The sequence below is a fragment of the Meleagris gallopavo genome, chromosome 5, assembly GCF_905368555.1.
Source record: "Meleagris gallopavo chromosome 5, MGAL_WU_HG_1.1, whole genome shotgun sequence".
NCBI lineage: Eukaryota > Metazoa > Chordata > Aves > Galliformes > Phasianidae > Meleagris > Meleagris gallopavo.
Window position 1 is genome coordinate 10,967,380 of NC_139408.1, and position 22,694 is coordinate 10,990,073.

Consider the following 22,694-nt stretch of genomic DNA (forward strand, 5'->3'; position numbering starts at 1 on the left):
AGATCATCCTTACATACAACGCAGCATAACAACTCCTTCCTGTTCCTTTTCCTTTTGGTCACATTATGCAGAATACTAAGTTGCTTGTGCTCAGTATTCTCAGTGCAGTTTACCCTGTGCTAGTGAGACCTCACTTGGAATACTGTGTTCCAGATGAGTCCTCAGTACAGGAGAGATGTGGACCTCTTGGAGCGTGTTCATAGGGCCACAAAAATGACCCAAGCAATGGAACACCTCCCCTACAAGGATGCGCTGAGTGAGCTGGGGCTGTTCAGCCTGGAGAAGAGAAGGCTCTGGGAAGACTTGAAAGCGGCCTTTAAGTATCTAAAGGGAACCTATAAGAAGGAAAGGGACAGACTCTTTAGCAGGATCTGACAGGACAAGGGCAAATAGTTTCAAATTTAAAAAGGGGAGATTTAGATTGGATATAAAGAAAATGTTTTTTACAGTAAGGGTGGTGAGGCAATGGAACAGGTTGCCCAGAGAGGCGGTGGAAGCCCCGTCCTGGGACACATTGAAGGTCAGGCTGGACAAGGCTCCAAGCATCCCTCTCCAGCTGTAGGTATTCCAGTTCACTGCAAAGGAGTTGGACTAGATGGGGTCCCTTAAGGGTCCCTTCCAACTCAAAAGATTCTAAGATTCTGTACTTAAATAAATAAAATTGGAATTCAGCCTGTTCAAGGGTGGACTTAATAAATTAGAAACTAAGTAATTAATCCAAATTCTCAGCAATTACTCTTTGATTACTTCATCTACCTTCTCCCTCCTACCTATTTTCTCTCTTTCCCTCAAAATACTCTACATAATGCCCAGAAGAATAAACATCTTTCACTTTTAGGGCATCATCGTGACCTCTAGACAGTAATTTGATCCCACTCCCATCGCAGTATGTCATGCAGTGGTGCTTTAAAATCAACTGTTAGTGGACACACCCACTCACTCCACACAAGATCTGGCACCATATCTGCACTAGAATACATGGCAACGCATCTCCAACTAACATCACTAATTAGAGTTTTTGATACGCTCTTAAAATAAACATTGCAGACTGAATCATTATTGTTTAGAGGCAGTGGTGAAGATTAAAATAATATGGAGAGTTTTCACTGAGTAAGGAAAAAGGAGAGGAAACATGAGGAAAGGCTTTGTACACAAGTAAGGAAAGAAAACAAGACTTTCCCAGGGTTCCACCAAAGACTGAAGGAAGATCTGCAAAGCTGGGAAGGACAGCCCACTTAACTACCTGAATTCTCAGTAGACATGGTTCTTTCAAGTCTAGATTGAGCATTGTGAGTGAGCACAGACACAAGCCTAGTCTGCTCTATCATGCCTCCATAAGCTTGCATTCAGAGGCAGCAAGGGATGAAGTGAGGGGGACCACTGTCCCTAATGGGGGCTGCTTGAAACACGCCATCGCTCAGGAGCACTGCGCATATGATGAGCAAGCATGAGGGCATTGTGAAGCATAAACTAATCTGTACCCAAAGTGCGGTAGCATTTGTTGAAGAATAAAAGGAGTCTGTGATTTGTTTACCTGCAGCAACAATACTGCTCTGAACTAGAAAGGCATCTGCTCTCCAAGTCAAAGTAGCCAAATAGCAGAATAGCCAGTATTAGCACACTCTTCCACCTCAAGGTGGCAAATTGACTTCCCACTCAGAGCTGTGAATCTAGGCAGATCCTACAGCATGGGAATGTTCCTTTCCTCTCAAGCAAATACGTAGTCAGATTTGGAATTTGGTGCACTCTGAAAGTATAAAAATACTTAAATAACACCAGTAAGAATACAAAAGATCTGCTGTCCTGCCAATAAGCAGAAAGGAGAAAGTTTTACCTTACTCCTTTTTCCAGAACAGCAGGTAGCAATGCCCTTCTTTCCTGACCTCTGTTCTGTTTTGTTCTTCCATCTTGTTACAGTTCTCTAAACTTACTCTTCACAGTCCGTGTAGCCCTCATCCCATCCCAACACCATTTAGCCTACAAAATCAAGATAAAAAACTGATCATACCTAACCTGTTTTGAAACAAATGAAGAGACTTCACGGTTACTTTCAAAAGGAAATACCACAGGTACCATAATTTCTACAAGGAGTGAACAGGCAGTATAATGGGCACTAACACCTATAAAATGCAATCAGAAAACATGACAGAGTTTTCTTCAGAATTCACTGTTGATCATTAGGACAAGCTACGAAAATAAATGGAGATACCATAACAAAAATACAACTAAAAAAAATATTGAAACATACCTACTTGTGTACACCTACCATATACTAGCAGTAAAGGTTGAATAAAGTATGTTCTTATTGTAGTGACCTAAGCAGCAAGGAAGGAAGGAAGGAAGGAAGGAAGGAAGGAAGGAAGGAAGGAACGAACGAACGAACGAAGGAAGGAAGGAAGAACGAACGAACGAAGGAAGGAAAGGAACGAACGAACGAAGAAGGAAGGAAGGAAGGAACGAACGAAGAAGAAGAGGAAGAAGGAACGAACGAAGGAAGGAACGAACGAAGGAAGGAGAGAACGAAGGAAAGGAAGGAAGAAGAGAAAGGAGAGAAAAAGAAAGGAAGAGAAAAAGAAAGGAAGAGAAAAAGAAAGGAAGAGAAAAAGAAAGGGGAAAAGAAAGGAAGAGAAAGAAAGGAAGAGAGAAGAAGGAAGAAAGAGAGAAAGAAGAAGAAGGAGAGAAAAAGAAAGGAAGAGAGAAGAGAGAGAAAAGAAAGGAGAAAGAGAGAAAAGAGAGGAAAGAGGAAGAGAAGAAAGAAGGAAGAAAGGAAGAGAAAAGAAAGGAGAGAAAAGAAAGGAGGAAAAAGAAAGGAGAGAAAGAAGGAAAGGAAGGAGAGAAAGAAAGAAGAGAAAAGAAGAGAAGAGAAGAAGAGAAGAGGAAGAGAAGAAAGAAAGAGGAAGAGAGAAGAGAGAAAGAGGAGAGAGAGAAAGAGAAAGAGAAGAGAGAAGAAGAGAAGAGGAGAGGAGAAGAGAGAAAGAGAAGAGAGAGAAGAAAGAGAGAGAGAGAAGAAGAGGAGAGAAGAGAGAAAAGAGAGAGAAGAGAGAAAAGAGAAAGAGAGAAGAAGAGAGAGAGAAGAGAGAATGAGGAGAAGAGAGAGGAAAGAGAGAAAGAGAGGGAGGAGAAGAGAGAAGAGAAAAGAGGAAGAGAGAAAGAGGAGAAGAAAGAGAAGGAGAAAGAGAGAAAGAGAGAAAGAGAGAGAAAGGAAGAGGAAAGAGAGAAAGAGAGAAGAGAGAAAGAGAGAAGGAGAAAGAGAGGAGGGGGAAGAGAAGAGAGAAGAGAGAAGAGAGAGGGAAAGAGAGAGAAGAGAGAGAGAAGAGGAGAGAAAGGAGAAGAGGAAAATCTGCAGGAAGATATAACTCAGCAGGTCAGGGGTATCTGAAAGAAAGAAAGAAAAAGCATAACCACAGTCTCTACATTTACAGAAATTCAATAGCCAGAAGGCTCACACTCTGAACAGAAAACCTACTAGAAAAGTCTGTGTGGAAAAACGTATGATCTAGTACATAGTTGACACGTGATGAACTCCAGTATCATCCTATAGCCGTAAGCAACATCATGCAGATGAACTTGACAACACCCTAACTGAAACCAAAGCAAGTTATTTTCTACACTGAATTGAACGCAAACAGGGCCTTCAGATGCATCTCCTGCCTCCCAGCATAGTCACAGAAGGGTCTTTCCATTGAATTCTAATGAAACTGGACCACATCCTAAGGAACACAATTATTGCTTGGAGTAAAATGGAACTCTTCAACTTCGGTAAATGGAGTCACACTTGTTTATGGCAGCTGAAAACAGCTCCATGTGACCAAAATATTTCCCGTCAGCAGCTCAACATTCAAATATATTGTATATTAATATAGTACGTAGTATATTAATACAGTATATTAAATCCTTCAAAATGTTCACTCCAATAATAATTAGCCAGACAGGCATATGAAACTTATCCAGAAAGCTACCAAAACACGGTCCGTTATCTACGTCCACCTACTATTTCAATAGTTGGATTTGGTACTTCTGAGGCAAAACGTAGCAAGTATCCTTAGCACGCTACTCTACTTTTAGGAAAGGAAGTAAGGATTAATTGAGCCAGTTAAAACTATAAGAAGAATGTAGATGGGCAACTACATCCTATCTTAGCTGGAATTAGGCCATGACATTGAGGTTAACCCCCCCTACTTGTGCAAAAATACCACGGGTTTCTACTAACCACAACTGGTCAGGATTTCAGTTTAACAAGTCCATACACAACAATAATACAGATTTAAAAAGCATGCATAACCTCCTCTGAAAGCGTGATATTACAGCACAAAGTACTCACATACTCGTACACCAACTGTAATCTAAAACTAGGCAAAATGAAGCGAGATTGCAAGATTACCTAAATGCAAAACTTTCACAGTACAAACATCTGTTTAAACACGAAGACTTCCCAAAAGCTTCACCTCAATAGATTCGGAGCATTAACAGCCTCTGCAGAACAAGTTTCTATGAGTAATGAGGAAATTTGCAGCAGTCACTGCCTCCTCCGCACTGGGACACTGACCAATACAGTTTACGAAGTAAACAATTCAACAGCAGCCCTTCCAGAACAGCTCTTCTCCAGGGCAATCTGCTCTGGAATTAAAGTCACATTTGTTCCAGAAAAGCACATCCAGACAGGGAGCACCCTGCAATGTGTTTTGCTGAGTCTCATCCCCCTCATCATGAGTAGGTCTTTGGAGTGATGTATTAATTCTCCTTGTGTTGTATAACAGTTAGTTGGAATAAGTAAATGCATCTTATCATTAAAATATTATTTCCTGCACATGCTTCTAATTTGCCATAAAGTATGGTATGTAAGAAATCATGCTATCTTCAATAAATCTCAAAAATACTATCATTTTTGTTTCCAGTAAAAGATATTTCAAGCAAGTAGTAAAATTTCAGTGGTATATGGAAGGGGTCTTTGAGAAGCACACACACACACACACACACAAAAAAAAAAAAAAAAGCCCTACTATAAACAAGCCATCATTCTGGTAAGAGGAAATACAAACAACCAGAATAAAAATAGTTGACGCACAAAAGCCATAATGAGGGGGTTGCTCAAAAAATAACTTCTACTTTGAATGGTTTGGATGAAATACAAATTATCCACAGAAAAGTGTGGACTGGCATAAATGTTTGTACAAAATTATAAGTATATTTCTAGAAGTATGCAAGAGACAACCGCCTGCATGCTGCACAAGGTCCCAACAACGCTCTGAGTAAGTGCTAGTGCACACAGTCCAAACCACTGCATTTTAATTACTATGCAGCCTCAGATATATTGCCTTTGATATGGAAATGTTCTTGTTCTCTCATCTTCACATACGGTCTCATGCACAGAAATCTTTATCTGATTCATAAAAAATAAACTAGAATCCAATCTCAACACCTGACCTCAGTGCTTAGAAGTTTTTTACTAAGCACAGTGTCACTATAAAAAGAATGGATAATATTGGTGTAAAGTTAGATATTTTGAGCAATGATATGAAGGATTTGCAGTTAGGAATCAAATCAATACTTCACCTCTGAGGTTTTAGATTTTCCTGTTGCCTTGTATCAGACTACCAGAGACCAGAGAAACAATTGACTACACCTTTCTGTCTAGCTCAAGAAGAAAGATGAAAATATTTAAGTGACACCCTGTCTTACCACCGATAGAAAAGATGTAACTTTGGCACTCAGTGTATGAAATAGATCCTGTAATAAATAAATACATAAATAAATAAATAAATAAATAAACAAACCCTCAACATTAAATTTGCCATCTTTTTGGGTTTTTTGTTTTGTTTTTGTTTCTTTTTTAATTTGTACGTAACATTTCTGTGCCTACTTTAGAGGTATGCACTATGAAGCTCACATGGAAAGAAGCAAAATGTATCCCAAGCTTTACTTTATCAAACAACTGAAATAAACAGAAAGAACATTTAAAATACAAAAGCAGTACGTTTGGTATCTTATATCAATATGTTGCCTATGAGAAAGCTAAGAATTTTTGACTTCGACAAATTCTGCCCGTCGCACAGAAAACATTAAATACTCCAATCTATTTAGAGAATTCTCCTAGCTCTGTAGAATCACAGTCTTTTTTTATAAAGAATATTATCTGTGTAACCTCTCCACAGAAGATAATGACCCATCTGTAAATCATTTTGTTGCAGGTTATCTGTTTTTCATCACTTCTAGTACCTGCCTGTGCCTGATATGATACCCTTAAACACATTAACTTGATGGAATGTTTTGCCTGACTTCAAAAAAAGCATCAATTGATAGATATTTATTCTCCACTATAAACGAATGACTCTGATTAGCCTAGTTCACCAATACATCTAATCTTATATTACTCTTGCCAATTCACAAAGCTCAAGAAATATTAGATTAAAATCATTTCCAAGCAATGATTTTCAAACTCTTGCTACTGTTTTCCTTCTTCTTAATTTAAGGAGACAAAACAGTAAACATAAAACCGATACGAGGATTTTAAAATATACAAGAGGAGGAAAGAAATGGCTATGTACAGATTCTTGTTTCTTTAAGAGAAAATCCATTTTTTCAGGTTCCTGTTGTACTAATTGAAAGAGAATTATTTAAAACTTCACTGAATACTTGAATATACGATGGGTATGTGCAGCAATTTCACCAGTGCCAGAGAACTCCAGACTTTCTGAAAAACAGTAAACTCAAAATTGGCAGGAAATCTCTCACAATGATGTCACAAACATTTGTTTGTTGCCACAGAATAATGTTTTAAAAGAACACCTACTTCTGTGCTGAAAAGGTATGTGTAATCATCCAGTTTTATCACGGCAGAAATCAGCTGCTTTACGGCGAATATCTCTATCAGATCTCTCCCTTCTGCACAGATCTACAGTTAAGTAAACATACGGTTGTTTCACATAGACATCAGAGCAGCTTTGTATGCCACCTTCCTAATGACAAGATTTATCTGGATTTTGATTACAAGACGGTTATTTACAATTGTTTTTACAATATGGTATCATGACCAGCAATAATATATCAAATGTGTATCTGAAGATTTCCAAATAGCCCATTTAAAATAAAAGGAAATTCGGTTTCTATGTTTTGATAAGTCTCCTAAAGTTTCTATTCTTGCTCTTCTACCTGAGGGGAAAACAAAAAACAGAAAACGGCGTATAGTGAAGAAAATACACAAGAAGACACTGAGAAAAAAAGAAAAGCAAAAAGAAAAGACAGATAGGAATTGGCTAAGTGAAAAACTTGGAACGTGCACCTGTGTGTTTCGCTGCTACTCGGCAAATACGCCGTATGTGAGCTACCGAACACATCATACAGCAGTACCTCGCTCGCAGGTTCTGACATCATGTAGAAATGTTTCAAAGCCCTGTCTCCTTGATTTACTATATTAACTGAAATGTTTTAAAAATATGTCCTTGTATCACTTCAGCTGACATAGCTTATATATCCACAAACACCCCTATTTACATAACTTTAAAAACATTAGTCATTACACACAGCCACTGCCAAACAAGCCCACTGATCTTTCAAGTCACACTATGGAAAGAGAAATATACATCACTCCGCTGTATGGGGTGTAAAGAAAAGTGCATCACTGCTTCTCCAGCAATTTTTGTTCCACCAAATAAATAAATAAATTGACAGAAGCCTTTTTAGTGCGATCCACACACTTTTCAGGGTGAAACCAAACCAAGTGTAAAAGATTAATGGATATGCTTCCTGAAGTGATATCTCCCAAGGTGATTATAGTGTTTAGTAGATATAAGGTTATGACTAAGGAAACTTTCTGCTGCCCACTGAGAACAAAATATTTGGTTTTGCTATCATCATGCAAAGCTCTGCCCTTTATTACCACAGGATAGCTCGAGGCCTCTAAGAACAGCAGATGTACACGCATACATTCAACTAAAAATACGATCAAATATGCAAAGAACATGTCCAAAGGCATTTTTCCCCACCATGCAAAAGAAGTTCAGCTGGAAGTGACCACTAGCAATCGCTGGTCATGTATTAAAAACTGCTGGCTATGGAACAAGCACCAGCAGTCCCCAGTTGTCAATAAAATCAAGGTGACAGGCGAAGGCAGATCACTTTGGATGTCAGTTATTCCTTTCTACAGGTCAGGCACTGACAGTCTAACGAAGGAAACGACAGGCTCCACTTGGTTTCTCTTCTCGCTTTCGTTAGGGTGTAAACGTAACAAGAAAAAACTGAAGCAAAATGTTACATAAGTTCAGCGGAGAATCAGTAGAATGCAGGGGAGACAGCCGTCTGTCTGACTCCCTTTGCACTGTGCGTTGTACGCATGCCACTAGTTTGCACCCAACGACACAGCTGAAAAGGGAACCAAGCGAGCTTCAAGGCAGCCCAGCTAAGTCTCTCAGCAGTACTGCAGCAGAGTGGAACTGCAAAGAAGAGAGACAATAATGCATTTAGCAGAGGATGCGAGATTGCAGAGCAAAGGGCCTCTTACTTTCTCATCACTGAATGAATTCAAGTTCTGGGGGAGGAGGCCGGAGAAATCAGAGGGAGCGAAAGAAAAAGTATGCCAGGAGAGAAGAGGCCAGGCGCTGGAAGCCACGGGGACATAGCGGACAGAAGCCCCCGGCCCGGCGGCCCCGGAAGGCGCGAGGAAGCCGCCCCCGCCACAGCCGCCGCGGCCCCCGGGAGGGCGCTGCCACCGGCGGCCCGCGCGGGTCGCCCCGGAGCAGGGGCCGCCGGGCCCCCCTCCCACCGCTCCAGCCGGCGGCAGCAGGCACTCGGCCAGGCCTCGCAGCGCGGCCGGGGCAGGGCTGCGTCCCTCCGCCCCCCCCCCCCTCCTCCTGCCGCAGGAGCGTGGTGGCGGCCCGGGCAGCGGCCTGGAGAGCGCTGGGAGCCGTGCCCGGGGCTCACCTTCCCCTCCCCCCGGAGGAGCGCGCTTCGGCTGGGCTCGCAGGCGATGCTGGCCGGGCTGCGCTCGGGGCACCGGTTCCAAGTACAGTGCCTGGTTCGGTTTCCGTATATTCTTTGGCTTTTAATAGCTAGCTGAGGAAAAAAAGAAAGCATTATTGTTTTCCTTCTTTCCTTCTCTCATTGCCTATTCTAAATTTGACTCCAAAGTTGAAGCGGTTGAATTGGCTAATTCTGAATACAGTCTATTGAGAGACCAGACACAGCAGTATATCCCTGTATAGCAATAGATACAATGTGCTGAATTGGCAGTCTAATTATAAATGTGGCATTTGGACCTCCTTTCAGACCCAGTGCCACCTTACCTTATGAGGGAACTTCAACTACAGCAACTGTTCAAAACAAAATGCCATTACAGGATCAGCTTCACCCAACGCTGGAAGCGGCCAGGGGATTGTTTTACAAACAGCCTTTCTCACTTAACACAAGAATGTATTATAAGAAAAAGTTATGGATAGTGCGGAGTCTGAAAAAAAGGCATACGTAGTTTCTGCCAGGTGTCGGAGCTACTTCAAACTGCAGCATACTCCGCATGACCTCATTATTTTCTTTTAAACGTACTCACTATAAATAGATTATTTCTTAGGTTTACTAGAATGAGCTGCTAGGTACGCTCGCTGTTTATATTCCAAGTGGAGTGCACATATAACATTGCGAGGACAGGACCACGCAAAATATCCAGGCTTGAAACAAAAACCTGCAATAAGATATTGCCAAAGAACTCACGGTGCGCTGGAAAAGTTCTTAAAGCCTCTTTTCCAGAGGAATATTTGTATCTAATGGCAGACTACGCGCACATATCTCACATTCATTCTTACTATTTGCTTTATGGCATAATGGCTTAATTAAATGAGTGGGCACAAGCACGTCAATAAAACAAGTCAAGTCAAGTCAAAATCTCAAAACAGGTTTCAAAACTACTGCATTACACGAATAGGGGAAGGGAAATTCGTTAATTTTTGGACTCGAAACCCTGCTGGGAGACCGCATAAAGCCGTTCTCCTGCCCTCACGGCCGGCTCTGAAGATGGGAACACCAAAAATGTTAAAATGAGGGTAAAAGAAAACAGTAGGAACAAAGTGCCGCTCCTGTGCCGAAGGCTATTTAAATTAGCTTAATAAACACACACCTTATCTCCAAACAGCAGGCGAAGATATATGACTTTATCACAGAAAGTTTTACCGTCTGTGTTTTTGGGAAACACCCCTAGGACAGAGCTAATCTGGCGTCCCCAGGCCCCCGGCACGCTGACTTCCCGCAGCCCCCCCGCCACGCAGACACAACACTAATTGTCTCTTCACGTTGCCACTTTCACTCCTTCCCTTCCTTCAAAAAAGAAAAAGAAAAAAAGAAAAAAAACCCACACACAAAAACCGCTGTGAAACGGTCCGCCGAAAGCAACGACAGCAATCAAATCGATACGATCAGTGCCTCTGATTGACCTCAAGGCCCTGCTCTGCTAAAGCGCACAGCCCCTGCTGCAAAGCGGGTTAACTGCTCGCCGCTGTCGAGCACAGCCGGGAACCGGAGCCGGGAAGCTCTCCCGGCGGAGGAGCAGCTCCCCGGCAGCTCAATTATTAACGCACGCGTGTAGGTACCTGATCACATCGCGCCTATACGTTCCCCCTCCCGCACCTAAGAGCCGCGCTCCCGCAAGGGCGACCCGGCGCCGCCACACGTGTGCACGCGTTCCCCGGGCGGCTCGGCGGCAGCGCGGTGCCCGCTCCTCCCCGGAGCAGGGCAAGGCGCGGAGGCACTCTCATTAGCTCCCACTGATGACTCCTTTCAGGATCGTGAATGGAACAATTGTCAAAAACTGCGGGAAAAAAAAACAAGCCCTGAGACTATTATATACAGACACAGCTTGTGTGCGCGCATGTGACATTTGCAGGCAACCCAGATTTGTCCGTAAACTCTTCGGCATTATTCGAGATAAAACATTCAATTGCTTATACGGTTAAAGAGGCCGCTTATCCCCACTCAAAAATCCAAACAGCTTCGAAGGTAGCGAACGCCAGGAAAAGCACGAGCTCTCCGCCAGACACACCTTGCCTTCCTCGGCTCCTACGGCACTGCCTGTAAACAGCTGCGCCGCGCAACTGTCACTATTTTATTTTAAAGGCAGACTAAGAACAGCGATAATAACAAGTGAAATACTTCCTGAAAACTTACTTCGCATTTACTTTAGGCACTAGTCTTTTTTTCAGCTCGCAAAGGAAGCCGTTTTGTCCAGGTTAGGTATTGTCTACTTATGGATCAGCCTCTGGCTAGGGGTTTATTTTAATTTATGGCTTATGCATTCTTTTAAGGTCGATTTGCATGACCTCCGGCAGCGAGAACTCCCGAGCCGGGCGTTGCCACAAAGCGGCACGCATCGCCCCCTCGCCGGGCGCGAACGGAGCTCTCCGATGATGGAGTGCTCTTTTCCCCTCTCCTCGCGTATCACAAATTAGGGCGCGATATCGACGTTAAAGTTTTCGCTCGAACTTTATCCGAGCCCTCTGCTCGCGGAGATAAGGCGGCGCTGGGAGCCGCAGAGCCCCGGGACAGTGCCCCGCCGTGGCCGAGGCCGGCACTGCCGCCCGCAGCTCCCGCAGCTTTGTATGGCTCCCCGCTCCGGGGACGGCGCTCGGTTGCGGCCAACTTCAAAGCGCTCACCCACCTCAAACTTAAAGGAGAATCTAAAAGCCCCACTGAACGCCCGTCGCCTCGCTCCATGCCGTGCCCTCCGGGGTTAGCCGCGAACAGAAACCCACGCGAACGCTCCGGAGCGGTGACAGCAGCGCTCCGCTCTCCAAGATTGATTTCGGATTTTATTTTTCCTCTCTCCCTCTCTCTCTTTCTCCCTCTCGTGTTAGTTCCTTGCGTACGATCTCTTCCCGGCACCATGTGTTCGCCTGCCGTGGGGGAGCTTAAAATACAGCGCTGATCTGTCACTACATTTTAAAATAAACTCTACTCGGGGAGGATGAGAAAGTGTTGTGATTTGGGGGTGCTGAGGTCCCTCGCTGTCTCTGAGCCTCGGGATTCGCGCAGCCCCGGAAACTCGCCCGGGGACGAGGCTACAACTAATTTTTGCTAAGGAAAAAAACACCAACCTCGTGGTATCAAAGTAAATAATCGTGCAGGGGGAGGCGGGGGAAGGGGTGCATTCAGCAACGTTAAAAGCTAAACAACACAGCTACCTCCGGACGCTGCTCCTTCACTCAATTGCAACTAACAACCCATTAAAGACAGCGCAGGGGGAACCGGATTCTCTCCTGCAAAGCGACATAAATCCAGCGAAAACCCATTAAACCACCACCGCCGCCACCAAGCAACGCAGCACTACACACCACAGCAAACAACAGGTATACAACACAATAGGGCTTGTTTTTTCCTGGTTACCTCCTCGGGATCCAGTGTGGCACAAAGCACTGGGAGAGCCTCCTTTTTTTTTTGCAACGCGCTTCGGTAATTTTCATTAAAAAAAAAATAATAATAAAATTTAAAAGAAAAGAAAAGAAAAGAAGAGGGAAGGGGTGAAAGGGGGGAGAAGGAAATAAACGGGTAGTAATTTGGTAAAATGAAAGAAAGTAAAAGAAAAGAAAAAGAAATGAGCTAGAGTCTGCTGGTGTTTCTCCGGGCCATGGATGTGCAGGATCCCGATCGTTAGAAGTTTGCGGATGGGTTGCCTGGAGATTTGCTTACAATCAGGTTCATTATTATTATTTTTTTTTCCCTCCTGAAACAAGTGAAGGCGATGGTTACTGCTGTCAATCTTGGCAATCAATGTGAGCGGCCATGTCGTAAGTATTCAAAGCATTTCCCGTCGTGCAACATCAGAAAGTGAGTGGCCAGGGCATTGATCTGAGGAAGGCAGGAGGAGGCAGGGCTCCCCCGCCCAGACAGCACAGGCAAGATGAGACAACACAGAGAGAGAGAGGGAGAGGAAAGGCTGAGAGGGAGAGGGAGCCTGGGAGCGAGCGAGCGGGGAAAGCAACAACTGCAGAGAAAGTGAGCACAAAACAGAAAGTGAAATCACCCCGGGCTGCCAGCCGCATCCCCGAGAAGCTATCACCACTCACATTGCTATTAGACAAATGAAACCTTAAACCTCTCTCCTCTAATGACCACTGATTGCCCGGAGTGGTGAGGAAAGGTACCAGAAAGTTACCGGGAGGGGGGCGAGGGCGGGCAGGGGGAGGGCGGGCGAGGGCCGGAAGAGGGGGAGGCGGGGGCCGGGGGAGCTGCGGGCTGCGCGGGGGGAGCGCAGGGGGACCCCGGCTCTCCCCGCCCGCGCGCCGCTGCCCGGCACACGCCGAGCGGCACCGTTCTGCCGCCGCCCTGGAGGGTGAAAGTAAAGAGCAGAAGGGAAGGGGAAGAAGGGGGAGACGGTCTGCGGGACGCGGGCCGGGCCGGCGGGGAAGCGGGGACGCGCAGGGGAAGCGCTCCGCGAGAGCCCGCTGACAGCTGATAGATAGATGGTGCTCTGAGGAGCCCGATCCCGCAGCCCGGCCGGAGTAAAAAGCGAGCGAAAGCAGAAGTAGAAATGACGCGGGCGGTGGGAGTCGGGCTGCGGGAGCCCGGAGGAGGGGAGGCAGAAGGAGCTCGGAGCCCACAGATCGCTCCGCGGGGCGCTCAAAGGGAGGCACGAACGTGAGCGCGACTGACGGGGGCGGGCAGGTAGGGGCCGGGGAACGCCGACTTCGGATGGACTCTCGCCGTGATGCCGAGAGCTCTCGGCAGCGGCGATGTACGAAGACGTCCCTGCTAAAAGGCAACGGCCAGGGACTCGAGTACCGATTTAGGAACTCACGCTCCCTCGAGAGTGCCAACGGGGAGAAAATCCGGGAGCGGGAAGGGGAAAACTCCAAGGAAATGAGGGAGAGTCAACCAGAGGCACGGTGTGCTGCGGAGCCAAGAAAGTCTCTCTCCCGCATTTTTACATTCCAAAGGTAAACATAAAAGAGACTTTCAAACTGTCAGGGGCCCGCAGATCAGGTGGGCAAGCAGCTCTGCAGAGCTAACGTCTGCCTCTTTTGATATTATTCACACCTATAGGCTAAACTGTTGTTAGGATGGGAGTGCGGAAAGCAACCTCAAGCCCACAAAATGAGAGAGAGAGAAGTTGTTGATTCATCTCTGTATTTTTGGCACTTTCTCCCCATTTTCCAGAAGGCGCCTGGAACAGTTAGTAACAGAGAAACTTTTAAATTTTAAAATAGCTTCATAACTTACAGAGGCCAAAAAGACGAGGAGAAAGCCTGATTTCACTTCCTTGCTCTCACAAGCTGAAATCTGCAGGCTAGCTTAGAAGCAGAAGCCCTCCTGCAAATGAACCCTGCCTCATAAGGACGTGATGAAAATTGGGCATTACTGTGATGGCACACCTGACGTGGCCCTATTTCATTTTGCTAACAAGATGCGAGGCTCCAAGCCCTGCTAGAGCAGTGCCCATCGCAGCCCCCACCCTGCTATCCGAGGTGCTGTTGTCCCTGTCTGGTCCAGCCCTGGAAAAAAGAGCTGGAAGTCAGAACCTCTCGGAACAGCAGACCTGTCTAATAAGGGATTTGTTGACTATTTCACTACAATAAAAGGAGCAATCGAGTCTTGCTCGGCAAGCAACAAGCACGTTGAAACAACTTGAAATTTATCTAGTAAAGCTTCATCATAAATCAGCTGGCTGAGAGCATAGCAGCTAATTTCCACACATTCTTCCAATTTTAATAACAGATTCTAAAAACCTGTAATTCGGAGCTGGAATAAATTGTTAGGTCGGAAATACCGAGTTTGTATACACCTGTGTTCACCTAGTTCAAACTATTCACCTCGCTGCAGTTATCTACGGGATGGATTTAATAACAGGAAATAGCTTCCTGTCCAGATACTGCTGCGTCCTCCTTCATCTTTAAATGTAAGAATCCCCGTGCCCGGTCAGCAGCATTTTCCTTCTAACCTGCTGCGAGTGAAGGAAACACCTTGACTTTATGCACGACCAGTAGTTTTGGCGCACAAGAAATCCGAGTTCTGTAAGGAGACAGAGGCAATCAGAATATAAGGACGAAGCATCCCGCCCGAGTTCGCTACCCCGTCGATTTGTTAATGGAAACTCTTTTTTTTTTTTTTTCCTTTAAAGGAAAATAGAAGAAAGCTAATAAACACATCCTCGAAGGTAGCATCCTCCTTCGCACAACTTCTTACGTACGAGGCGGCGATGGGACAAGAGATAAGGAAGGTGTCAGAACAATTTAGCCGCCCACCCAGATCCGAAGCAGAGAAGCATCCCTCCGCGTTCCCGAAATCCCCGCGCAGGGGCTGCCACTCGGCTGGGGCAGGGCACCGCAGGGATGCGCCCGGGTCCCCAGGCGGAGCGCGAGTAACACTCTCTAGCTTGTTGCTTCCCCGTGTGATCAATTAAGTTACAGATGCAGCACACAATGCCGCAGTTACAACTTCCCCGCGGTAGAAAACGAGGACTCCGTGGGCATTGTATGCAAATGTGCGTGTATGTGCTCTGCGCAGGAATAATTGCGCTTCCCTCTTTGTTTGTATAAGTGAACATCCGCCGTACGCACGTGCAGAGAAACAAGCAAACGCGTTTACTTTTAGCGTTACTACGCGTTTAGAGACTACATTTCACATTTCTTCTCTCGCTTTTCTTCATTAAGGCTAGAGACGGGCACAGCAGCCAGCGCAGGCAGATGTTGGGGAGGGATGCTGGGCTGCTCTGCGTCCTCGCAGAGGGAAGGAATCAGCCTGTCGGTTCACGTCGGGGCACTTACCTGCTCACAGCTGGCAGCGCATTTTGCGCCGTCTCTTTCATTAAACACATAAAAGTAAAGCAACGTTCAACAAGCAAAGCGACCTGTCTGTGTGTTGAGTTTTACCGCATCTTTGATAAGACGAGCAAACCCACAACTCCTGTGGAGTTGGTAGAACAGTCTCTGAAGTTTTGATTCAAAGGGCGAGAAATTCCGCCTTAAAAGTCATTCGCCCCATTCTAACTCCCCTCTCTCCCCAGTAAATGCCGGACAATTAACAGGCATATTTCAAAGTTCCCTCTGCTGACACTCTCCGACAATGAAGACTTTTTATAGGCTTGTTAAAGATGTTCAGAGAAAGTTTTGCAAGATAATCAACAGCATCTGAGAGAAAGCTGAAGAAGTTAAAGTCTGTTCATTCGACTGGGAGAAAGTTTTGTTAGACAAGATAAAAGGCATATCCCTGCAGTATTCTTCTTAAGCAACACCATCAGTTGATGCGAGTTCCCCTACAACAAGTATCTCTGGCGATCTTCTCAAAATTTAGGGGACGTTTGCATTTTGGAACGCCCAAAGCTAAGGATCTGACTGAAAAAAAAAGAACAAACCAAAAACCTCTGAATTCTTTAGAGCGTCATCTGCCAACACAATGTATTGTCCTGGCAGAAGCAGGAACAAGGAGGTTTTAATTTCACTTGAAACTGCATCACCCTGACGGTGAAGGAAAAAGCCGCAGCAACAATCTCCCCACTTCATATCCCCGTTCCATAAGAAGGGGGGGGGAGTGGAAGAGGGGGGGGAACAGAGAGAAAAAGGGAAATCCACATAAACTTTTACAAAGAAAAATAAAAGCAACTTTGACATGAAAACCCCTTCCTGCCTAGGAAAGTTCATTTTAAAGGTCCCCTCTGTAAATCTAAAGTGCAAACACCAGGCTAAGGTAGTGAGTGGCTGGAATTTGCATGCTGATAAGAGAAGGCTGTTGTACTTACAGTGACAGAGGGCAGGCTGCGGAAGAAAAGCTGTTTGTGTTAGCCTGAGAGTCACCCAGGGCTGCAATGAGAGGAGAAGAGAGGAGTGGGAGTGCCAAGCTGGATACACCTTCACCGCATCTCATCACATCTGCCAGCCTCTCTCTCCCTCTCTCTTTCATTTCCACATTCCCTTTGTTCCTGAAAAAAAAAAAAAAAAAAAAAAAAAATCTACACGTCACATCAGTCCCCAGATGCAGTCTACACCAAAGAAAAAAAAATGAATAATTCAATCAAACTGTGCATAGTCTCTAAGGCACTAAATCTATTGCACTTAAAGAAACGAAGGGTAATTACCGCTATAGAATTAGAATAAGGCCAGAGCGCGCAGGGATCCCAGGGTCTGCAAACTCCACGGTCAAATAAAGTTTCACGTATTTAATCCTTTGACAACCCCAACGTAAACTAAAGGGGAGGATCAGAACTTATTCCGGTTGGGTTTGAGAATGCTTGAAGTGAATGTTACAGAAGCGGAGCCCGTGATCTGTGACAAACACAATGCGAGGAAGTCGAAGTGTTTCACTGCATCACCTCCAGGGTCCGTTCCCCCCTCCCTAACGAAGAGCAGACCACACTCCCACCGGCTTCTGCCGCTCTCTGCAAGTGCAGCGGGAATCGCCGGCAGCCAGCAGCCGCCTTACCTGCTAGATCGCCAACGACGCCTGACAAAAACTCAGGCTGAGCAGCAATTTTGTCCCACGCTTTGGCGGAGAGAAACCACGGGGGATTCGCAGCAGCGAGGATTGACTCGAAACGCTGCCCCTGACTCGCGGATTCGCGCTGGGCTGACTTTGGGGACTGCCTGCCGGGGGCGGGGGGAGCGCGCTGGGGAGCGGATCCCAGCTGGGCGGGCGGCAGCAGCAGCGCTGCCGGAGCCCCGCGACAGAGCGGCCGGGCCGGGCCGGAGGAGGGCCGCACTTCTCCCTCTCCTACCTCTAACGGTGCGCTCTCGGCTCGGAGGTAAGATGACTCTATATTGTGTTTATTCTCTCCGGGTGACTCGGGTCCCAGGGGCATGCTTCTGTATTAATGAGGGCGGCGGCGGCACGGGGCCGTGTCTCAGATCGTTATACTGAAATCGAGCCAGAGTTTAACGTCGGTATCTGCCGCTTTGCACTTTCAATCGCATTCTTTGTAAACTTCTCCTGGGAGGCTAGGGGAGGAGAGAGAGAAGGGGAAGAAAAACAACCCCAGGTGAGACCGCGCCGTGACGCTGACACAGAGCGCTCTAATTCAGCGCGGCTTTGTGCCGGCCGGGAAGATTCAAACACCTTCCACTGACGCAGAGCATCGCGCAGCTCCTGTGCTCGAACCGCTTTAATAGGCAGTTTTGATTTATCCAAAACATTAACGAAACTGTTATTCTAATAAAGGTAAACTAGAAAACACGCTTGCCTCTCCGCTCACTCGGGCTTTGTTTACGTGCTTAAAACGCCACCGTGAGGCCGGCGCGTATAAAGCAGCGAGAGCCGCCGCCTGCCAAGGAGCTCTCGGATTAGCACTTCGCAAAGCAAAACAAACAGCGGTAGCGGCAGCGCGAAAGTCATCGAAGAATCCGCTGCCGGCGGGCGCGGGGCCGGGAAATTCCGCCGTGGGAGCGCCGGCCGGCCCGCACGCACACGGACACGCGGGTGAGGGAAAGAAGGGCGGAATCGAAGGCTTGGAAATGGAAAACACAAAGCGAAGAAAAAAGCCAGGGGTATTCCCTGCCCGCCTGCCTATTGGCGGAGAGGAGCGGCCCTACGCGATCCTCGGCCAGCGGGAAGCAGCCCCGGCCGCTCCCGGCCGTCCCGCTGCCCCGCAGCTCCCCGAGGGCTCCGGGCCGCGCTGCCGTTGCCGCAGCCTCACACGGTCCGGTCCCGTCCTCGGGCACACGCAGGCCGTTCCCGCTGCCCGGGCTTTCCCGGCGGTTTAACTTCGCAGGTCTTCCCCGGGGATGTCAAATCACAGGCTAGGTTAGTAATCTACACTCGATTCGTATAATAGAAGGCAAATTAAAAAAGAAAAAGAAAAAAATAAGACTAAGCTGTTCGACCCACAAGCATTGTTTGGAGTGACACCACTTCAAGTTGCAGGCAAGGCTCAGCACAAGGAGACTCCTGGGCACGCTCCGGGCACAAGGAAGCTACAGCAAGGGAGCAGCAGCAGCAGGAGACAGGTGCTGTTCGATGGGAGCACAGCGTATCCCACACACTGCTGCTCCCAGCCCTGCTCTCGCAAGGAGCCCTGAGCCAGGAAGGTGTGCTGCCCGGGGACTCAGCAGCTGCTAGGATCGATGCTCTCCCCAAAGCACCGGAAAGCATTCATCACGCCCAGATGTCCCGTCACCAACAGGGCACTAACTGCGCCGGCTAAGCTGAAGTCACCCAGCTCTTGGCTACGAGTTGCATTGGCAGAGTAAGTTCTGCAAATGAATCACGAGAGTGCTATTTTCCAGTGAAATGCTCTTCCCATTCTGGCTCTTTCAGCTATCGCCTGGATTTGTCTCGTTGTCAACTTGATCGTTTCTCTACTGCCATCTCTGTATAATAGGGTGACCATAAAACACAGTTAATGTACATAAAAGCAGTCCAAGATGAACAATGATTTCAAACATCCGTTTTCATCAGCAAGTGGAGCGGTGCAGGAGATACCCACCATACATGGCAGCCATCCATCCATCCATCCATCCATCCATCCATCCATCCATCCCACGGCCCCGCTTCCTTGCACACACACCTGTGGGGCCTCCCACACTGCTGCACCATCGGCCCCAGCTCAGGGATAGCTGAGGTTGCACAAGGGGAAGGACACAGAAGCACTGTACCCCCCTATTTGAGGAGCTGGGAGGAAGCACGTGCTGAGGATTCCTTGTAGCCCACACTAGTGCTATCTTATATGGCAGCCCAGAGTATATTTTTAAAGTTCCCGACCTAACTACTACACTACAAACAAGATACTATTCAAAAACCAAAAAAAATCCAAAGGCCAGAATAAAAACACAAAGCTGCCTTTGACTTGGGGACTGGCCCACATTACAAATAAGTGCATTGCCACCAAGCCGCATACATATGATACATGAACAGAAATAAACTGAGTACTTAGGATTGCCAATGATTTGGTATTTCATATGACTACTGCTGTGCACTTTTAAAATGCATTGTTTTTAAGATGTTCCCGTGAGCTCAGGAGAGGCCTAAGCCACTGCCGGCTGATCCCCTCCCAAGTTCAAACCCTGTGCATGTGCAGTGCATACTTCTTGTTAAAAACATTAAAACAGTGATGCCAAAATGGATAAACCATTCAGAAAATAGCATCGCCAAAGGTGAAAATGTCTCCACAGAGCTCCAGGGGTACAAAGCCGTCCTGGCCTGCCCCATTCTGCACGAGGGTTATACGTACATGGCACACTGCACGGGTGGGATGGCCACCTCCTCCCTTTGATCACCCCTAGGAACACTTCACGATTCCTAACCAAAACATGCAGTAGTAACTTCTTGCACCAGACTCAGCTAAGAAGCAAATCACTGTATAAATCTTTCCAAGCGTGCTTTAATATAGCTTACTGAGCCGGGAACACTGGGTAGGAACTGCTGAAAGTGTTCAGACTGTTAAAAACTAAAATGCGACATGATCTCAACATATTTGAACATTCATTTATATGATTTTTTTCCCCCAGCATAATATCAAATTTAAGACTGAAGTACAGTAAATGTGACTCGATTGCTTTGGAATCTTCCTAAGACAAATGACTGGAAGATCAAGGTGTTTTATTTCCTATTTGAATCAATGATCAATAAGTCTTATACACGAGAAGCATGAATTTGGACTATAAAACACACTTTTTTAATAAGTGCAAGTTATACTGAATAAAATAAGTATGTTTTGAAAGCAAAATTCACTATTTTTTAAGTCATTGCAATCTGTAATTATGAAGTAACTTGAATAAGGCATCTTACATTGCTCCTAAATTTTTTACTCAAGTAAAACAGTCATTGATTCCAATGTGAGTGTTGCTTGAGTAATAGAGTTCCCTGTCAAACTGCTAAAATCAGCTAACTTCTAAAAGCCTGCAGATTGATGGAATGGCATGATTATACTGAAAGTATGTATTTAATATGGAAAAAATAATTCACACTACAAGGCAGAAGGTTTTTAGCATTTACAATGAAATAAGGCAGTAACATAAGTAGATACTGTAAGTGGGTTTACAGTTCTGTGTCTGGTCACGCAGACTCTCCTTCTTGTGGCTTTACTTGTGTAAGTGCGTCGGTACTCGTGTCACAAACATGTGAGGTTTAGCATCTAGGACAAAAGAAATAGGCATACATGGCTCTCAGTATTCCCTAGCAAAACAAGACTATCTGCAAATCAGTTACAGCAAATTACAGTGTAGCTGTTATTCTGGGATGTTGGATTTAAAAGTTTGTGACTGATGATATATGTTTTATTTGTCACGAGCTCTTTATCAACACTGTGTATCACAGTTAGATTTTAAGAAACGTTCTCATAACAAGTAGAACTCCTTTACAAAAATACCGACATCAAGCAAATGGAAAATGCTGAAATACGTCTTGTTCTCAGGTTTGCTTTTTATCAAGTATTGAAAGCTTAATTCTAATAAGAATATTAAGTAAATAAATGTTAACTCTGTCTGGTGCTATTAGCATAGTTGAAATTGCAGTTTATAAATTTTTGAGAGCATCGGCATCATGATATGGTTGTCATAGAAACTGGGACAATATGTCATTTCAATTAATTTTACATGCAGTGATGCTGAGGTCTGTGTAACAAATCTTTTGAGAAGTTATGGAAGTAAATATAGAAAAGCAGGAATAAAAAATACAAGCGAGTAACTATAGCCTCCAATTATTAATTAATTAACAAAACAGGAAGAGTTCTAAATTACTGTTAAAACTGTAATCCAGCACATAGCTGGAGTTACTAGTTAAGGAGACTTTCACTTCAAGAAGCACTGAAGTTTAAAAGACGAAAGATAGGAAAATTCAGCCTGTGACTGAAAATCATTTCCCAGTGCAGCAGATTTGGACAAAATATGTTAAAAAAAAAAAAGAAAAGAGAAGAAAAGAAAAAAAGAAAAGAAAAGAAAAGAAAAGAAAAGAAAAAAGAAAAGAAAAGAAAAGAAAAGAAAAGAAAAGAAAAAGAAAAAAGATTTCTGTTTAAAGAACTATAATATATAAAATAGTTTCAAATCATGAATGGTCCCTTTGTGTAAAAATCAAAAAGTCAAAATTGTTACAAATCCAGAACCATAATACAATAGCAAAGAAAGAAGCTTTAGAGGTAGGAAATGTAACATGAATAGATTTATTTTTCCTGTAGAATGCAGCTACTGTGTGTTATGAATGCTACCTTAGGTAAATTATTGCCAGACACACTCAACTGCCATTAATGACTTGATTATTAAAACAGAAAAGTTAACCAAAATAAAGGCAGGTTTTTTTTTTTAATCTCATAATTGTTTTTTAGCAGCATAAAATTTACTTATTTCTTTTTGCCGTTATACGACAACGTCAGCATACACTCTTGTTCTCGCATTGCATATATGATATGATACCTAATCCAATAGTTTCTATATGAAAAAAAAATACTGATCACATCCTCAAGAACAAAATGTACGTTTTCAGCCATTCTTGCATGGTAATCAATAATTACATAGTACATTTTGTTTAAATTTACTGAGTTGCTGCACAGATTAGAATATGCAAGACCTTTCTAAGTGAGACATGAAACAAGCTGTTTGTAAGTAAATAGAAACTATCAATATTAAAAACAAAACTAAAGGGTGGGGGGGGGAGAAGAGAAGGAAAACATAAAAAAAAAAAAAAAGAAGAAGAAAAATCAGCCTGAAGAAGCTATTTGCAGTGAGAGAAGAGAAGCATCTACAGCTAGCCTTTCTGATAGGATTAAGGAACGCTACAAAAGCAGCATTTAAATCTCTAGTTTT

General features: G+C 45.0%; 2 protein-coding genes across 13 annotated transcripts in view; one reads left to right on the top strand and one right to left on the bottom strand.

Annotated features, from left to right (window-relative positions):
* SOX6 (SRY-box transcription factor 6) overlaps positions 1 to 12,487 on the bottom strand; it is a 366,009-nt gene extending 353,522 nt beyond the window's left edge. For 7 of the 12 annotated variants that reach the window (XM_085224215.1, XM_085224217.1, XM_085224213.1 and 4 more), the window contains exon 1: positions 12,361 to 12,487. The gene's annotated coding sequence lies outside the window, so the exon portion shown is untranslated. Of the gene's footprint in view, positions 1 to 10,571; positions 10,849 to 11,145; positions 11,436 to 11,635; positions 11,953 to 12,360 lie in introns of those variants that run through there. The other 5 variants (XM_085224216.1, XM_085224209.1, XM_085224208.1 and 2 more) reach the window with 4 other exon arrangements.
* A 4,389-nt stretch (positions 12,488 to 16,876) lies between these two features.
* On the top strand, positions 16,877 to 21,390 carry LOC104911045 (uncharacterized). Its single transcript, XM_085224220.1, has 2 exons — positions 16,877 to 17,707; positions 18,121 to 21,390. Exons 1-2 carry the CDS (start codon positions 17,194 to 17,196, stop codon positions 18,660 to 18,662), a joined length of 1,056 nt encoding a protein of 351 aa, XP_085080346.1. The 5' UTR covers positions 16,877 to 17,193; the 3' UTR covers positions 18,663 to 21,390.
* Positions 21,391 to 22,694: the final 1,304 nt, after the last annotated feature.